At 37.1% G+C, this 5,167-nt stretch overlaps 1 protein-coding gene across 1 annotated transcript; it reads right to left on the bottom strand.

Annotated features, from left to right (window-relative positions):
* Nucleotides 1–486: 486 nt before the first annotated feature.
* On the bottom strand, nucleotides 487–3,421 carry LOC106081332 (23 kDa integral membrane protein). Its single transcript, XM_013243222.2, has 4 exons — nucleotides 3,037–3,421; nucleotides 1,111–1,302; nucleotides 877–1,041; nucleotides 487–804 (listed from the first exon to the last, which is right to left on the bottom strand). Exons 1-4 carry the CDS (start codon nucleotides 3,094–3,096, stop codon nucleotides 544–546), a joined length of 678 nt encoding a protein of 225 aa, XP_013098676.1. The 5' UTR covers nucleotides 3,097–3,421; the 3' UTR covers nucleotides 487–543.
* Nucleotides 3,422–5,167: the final 1,746 nt, after the last annotated feature.

Below are 5,167 nucleotides of genomic sequence, written 5' to 3'. Positions count from 1 at the left end.
GGTTCGTATCCTTTAACCAACCCTAATGCGCTCCAACGTTCGTCAGGCATGCTTCAACCATTGCACAGCTGACTAATTAACGACTAAGTGAAACATGTAATATTTTTGGGGATTAACGGACTGAAGATACAACCTTGGTCGGTTTCGAAATCGTGATCTTCGCGAATGCTTTCAAAGCATACCACATATTCCCTTAACTTTTTAAAAGGTTTTTATTTTGTTTTATATTCCAAATTGAAACGACCACATTGGTTTTAGCTGGACCAAAAAATCCATCAACTATATACAATTTCTATAAATAATTCAAATTATCTTCAGCAGTTTGTTTGCCGTTCATTTCAATTACAGCTTCCGTTCGGATTTTCAGTCCAGTAACATTCCAAATCAAACTGAAAATTGTCCTCTTCAATCGCGATAGATCCAAGTATTTTTTTTTAATAAATAATTTTATTCAAAATGAGATGGTAAACTTTTCTAAAGCTGGACTTATGGAATATTGATGGATTGGTAGCGATGGCATAGAATGCCTATCTTTTATTGACTTTAACGAGATTTGCGAATGCTACTCGCAAGACAACATGCAAATGTAAAAGCTATCAGCTCTACTAACGCTACTCCAATGCCGGCATAACGAATTATATCTGTGTTGGTTGCCCAGAATTCTCTGAATTCTGACCGACAGCCGGGTTTCGATTCATAAACATTGACATCACATTGTCCATTCATATAACCGCAGCAGGAACTGGGTACATCTTTATTATTGCCAGTATAATCTAAGGATCCATTAAGTCCGCAACATTTGAACTAAAGTGCAAAAGCAAAAGTTGTAATTAAACCCAATAGTCACAAATCATAATTAAACTGATGTCAACTTACACTAATTTGGACAGCGTCCATGGGATATCCATTGGAGGCGTCATTCTTATTCCAGACTGTTGTAATAACCGTGTCCATGTCATTCAAGAATTGAGTACGTTGCACAAAAATCCACACAACTAAAGCAATTTGCAGACAGAAAAGTATGAACATGAAGACAGCATACTACCAATGGAGAGAAAGAAACGTTATTAGTTTAGTTAAACACTTTTATGAATCGTTTGAGAGACTTACCGTTGTGGTGAGGCATATATTCTCGCGAATTGCTCCGCAGCAACCAAAGAAGGCAATCACAAATATCACACATCCCAATACAATTATAAGAATTGGGATGATATCGGCATTGATGGCGTCATCGAAGTCTGAAATATTGCCGATGTTGCTGATCATAATAGACCCGAGGACGATTAATAGAATGCCACATATCTAAAAGATGAGAAGAATATAATAATAACAAGTAAGAGCGTGCTAAGTTCGGCCAGACCGAATCTTATAGATCCTCCACCATGGATCGCATTTGTCGAGTTCTATGCGCGGTATCTGTTTTTAGGCAAACAAAGAATATTGAATAAGAACTGTTATGCTATTGAAGCTATATATAAGTTATAGTCCGATTCGGACCATAAATGAATGTTGAGCATTGAAGAAGTCATTGTGTAATATTTCAGTTCATTCGGATAAGAATTTCGCCATGTAGGGGCTCAAGAAGAAGAAATCGGGAGATCGGTTTATATGGGAGCTGTATTAAGCTATAGATCGCTCAGACCATAATAACCATAACGTATGTTGATGGTCATGAGAGAAGCCGTTGTACAAAATTTCTGTCAAATCAGATGAGAATTGCGCCCTCTAGAGGCTCAAGAAGTCAAGATCCCTGATCGGTTTATATGGCAACTATATCAGGTTATGTACCGATTTACACCATATTTAGCACAGTTTCAGCCAAATCGTATTAAAATTGCTGGCTCTATTGGTTTAGGAAGTCAAGATCCAAGATCGGTTTGTATGACAGCTATACTTGGCACAGTTGTTGGAAGTGATAGCAAAACACCAGTTAAATCGGATGAGAATTTCGCCCTCTAGAGGCTCAAGAAGTCAAGACCCAAGATCGGTTTATATGGCAGCTATATCAAAACATGGACCGATATGGCCCATTTACAATCCCAACTGACCTACACTAATAAGAAGTATTTGTGCAAAATTTCAAGCGGCTAGCTTAACTGTCTCGAAAGTTAGCGTGCTTTCGACAGACAGACGGACGGACATGGCTAGATCGACTTGACGATCAAGAATATATATACTTTATGGCGTTTTGAAGCATATTTCGAGGTGTTACAAACAGAACGACGAAATTAGTATACCCCCTATGGTGGAGGGTATAAAAATAATTGATGAAATCTCATTATTGTGTCCAGGTTCTTCAGTTGTAATTATGAATTAAGATAAACACTTATCTTAACATCTATGCATCTCTGATAGAAACGTGGGACTAAACCGTTGTTTGGTATTTGCTTAATTGCTTTAAAAGTCGCAGAAATTATTTATTTTTGTTCTTTAAAGTGAATTTGATGAGGCGTTGAACCATAGCCACTTGTTCATACTGTTGTTCTCCTCCTAAGGCTAAATCCGTATGTACCTCCAAATTAAGTCTAAAATTGACATTTTGGAATTGGACTACCAAGCCTCTCCGGAATATCGGGGAGGTGAAATAGCCATACCTCAATAGCATTGTACGCAACATTGGTTAACATAGTCAAGGTGAGGCTGCACCGTTTTTTGTATTAACCCAAGCGTGTTAAAATCCGAAGTAAATAATAATATGAATAATACTTTTAGGTTTCGCAACAGGTTAGTGCTGCATATTTCAACATCTAAGTAGAAATTGCTTGTACTATGCTGAAGTACAGAAATACTTCTCTATATGACATTTGCTTCTGTTTCTATCAACGGATGTTATGCTATTCAAAATTTTGCACAATTCAACAAATGGAATACGATGGCAACAATTGAGTCCTTCACTTTTTCTTAGTTTCATATTTAAATCAGCAATGTGACGAACGACAATGCACAGATCATTCATTTTGTACCAATAATTCTTTGGCTTTAGTCTAATTGCATTAAAAACAATTAAACATCCGTTTAGGGTGCAAAAACACTTACCACAAATATCAAATTGAAGATATAGAGGATGTATTTAACCATACCCGCTAAACAATTCATGGTGGTAACTTTTGAATTTCACTTATTTATGCCTTGTTAAATAATATTTTAAATTTCAATTGAAATTTTTGTGTTTGATTGTTGTTTCAATTTGTTATTAAGCAAATGCACTTTATTATTTAACTTCCGCTTTCGATTGGCGAATTGTGATTTGCGGTCGAAATGTTTTCGTTTAAATGCTAAACTGAACCTGTCGGTTTAGGTCGTTCGAATAATTCCAAATATTTAAACAGCAAAGCCTTTTAATGGCTCAAGTGGTGTATATTCCAGCGAGTTTGCACCGAGAGTGTCCATATCTTATCGGAATTGTTATCGCAGAAGCCAGGTTGATAGCTAAAGTTAGCACTTTCCGAGCATTGATATGTGTGTTATGTGCTCCACATTCACCCCATGTGGGGCAGAAAGAAATAACTATACTCGTATATCAGGCAAATCGTTTAGTGGGCAAAAGTTGTTGACAAAGTGGTTGGAGAATGAAATGCGGCCGGCTATATGCTTTTTTATCATACAACTGCTATTATTATCATAAATTATTTTCCCCAAACAATGAATGGAGTGTACTTAACCTCAGTAGGCACACGTACGCACAAATTTAGGTGATTATATTGATGGGATCTTGCATTCATAATATGAGTCACCCGATATCTGGGTGGTTTACCCTTCAATCAAACCCGAAAATTGTACTGGACAAGAATTAATTAATTATGTAAACTTGCAAGTGTCATCCAATATATATTTTTGGAAGGTCCAATTACTATATATGTATATTGTGTTTAGAAGCATTTCTTGGGGCATGTCACATTTCAATTTATGTAAACGCCATTTTCTTTTATTAATGGGTCAGTTGCAAAAAGTATATTCCTGCCGTAACTTCCAATGTGATATTCATCCAAGATATCTAAGTAATACATTTGAGTTCTAACTTATTTTTATGAAAAACTTTAATTGCAGTATTTATTATACCCAATATCGAAGGCAGGGAGTATATTCATTTTGTCATTCCGTTTGCAATAGATCCAAAGCCATTTCCGACCGTATTAAGTACATATATTCATGATCGTTGCAAAAATCTAAGGCGGCCTAGGCATGAAATCACGCTACAGTTTTTAAAATTAAAGATATTAAGTTGAAACTTTAGATTCTTTTTTTGCCCATAGGCAGTTTAAGTTGAAGATCAGCTATATCGGACTATATCTTGATATATTCCCCATATAGAGCGATCTCCAGACTTAAGGTTTTAAGCCCATAAAAGGCGCATTGAGAAAGAAGACCGGAGACATGCAGTATTCGCTCTAAACTCCGGCTGTCTCGCAGTCCTCAACAAGTGTGAAGGGGTTGTATCCTACGGATTCAGCAAGTTGAAACTAAAGGCCTATAGAAGCGGTGGGGTTGGGGAATCAGGAGACGAATCAGCAGTTGTTGCTGATCACTGGCCTAAGGAACTATCGACCACATGGCTAAAGTCTGGCGGATTACAGGAAACGGAAAATCCCCCTGCCACAATGGAGGCAGGAGGGGATGGCATCGAAAAGGGACCCGACAAGCCCTGTGTGGGTGGGTCACCCAGTTGTCTGAAATTTTGCACAACGAGTTGTGTTACACTCCTCGATATTGGTACCGCGTACGGTCAAAATGTTTTTATGTAGCTGCCATATATACCGATTTCACGATTTAAATTCTTGGGCCCGTAAAAGCAACGATTATTAGCCTATTTCGCTGAATTTTGGCACAGTGAGTTGTGTTAGGCTGTTGATACACGTGTTTAATATGGCGCAGTTCGTTCCATATTTGTATATAGCTAAGATATAGACTGAACTCCTGATTTAAGTCACGGACATATTAAAGTCTCATTAACGATAATTTGGCGCAGTGAGCCGTTGCTCACTATATATACAAATATTGGGTTGCCCAAAAAGTAATTGCGGTTTTTTCATATAGTCGGCGTTGACAAATTTTTCACAGCTTGTGACTCTGTAATTGCATTCTTTCTTTTGTCAGTTATCAACTGTTACTTTTAGCTTGCTTTAGAAAAAAGTATATTTGATTAAAGTTCATTCTAAGTTTTATTAAA

Source organism: Stomoxys calcitrans, chromosome 5, assembly GCF_963082655.1.
Source record: "Stomoxys calcitrans chromosome 5, idStoCalc2.1, whole genome shotgun sequence".
Classification (NCBI taxonomy): Eukaryota; Metazoa; Arthropoda; class Insecta; order Diptera; family Muscidae; genus Stomoxys; species Stomoxys calcitrans.
The sequence above is the reverse complement of the archived record's forward strand: the minus strand, read 5'-3'. Positions and strand labels throughout refer to the sequence as shown.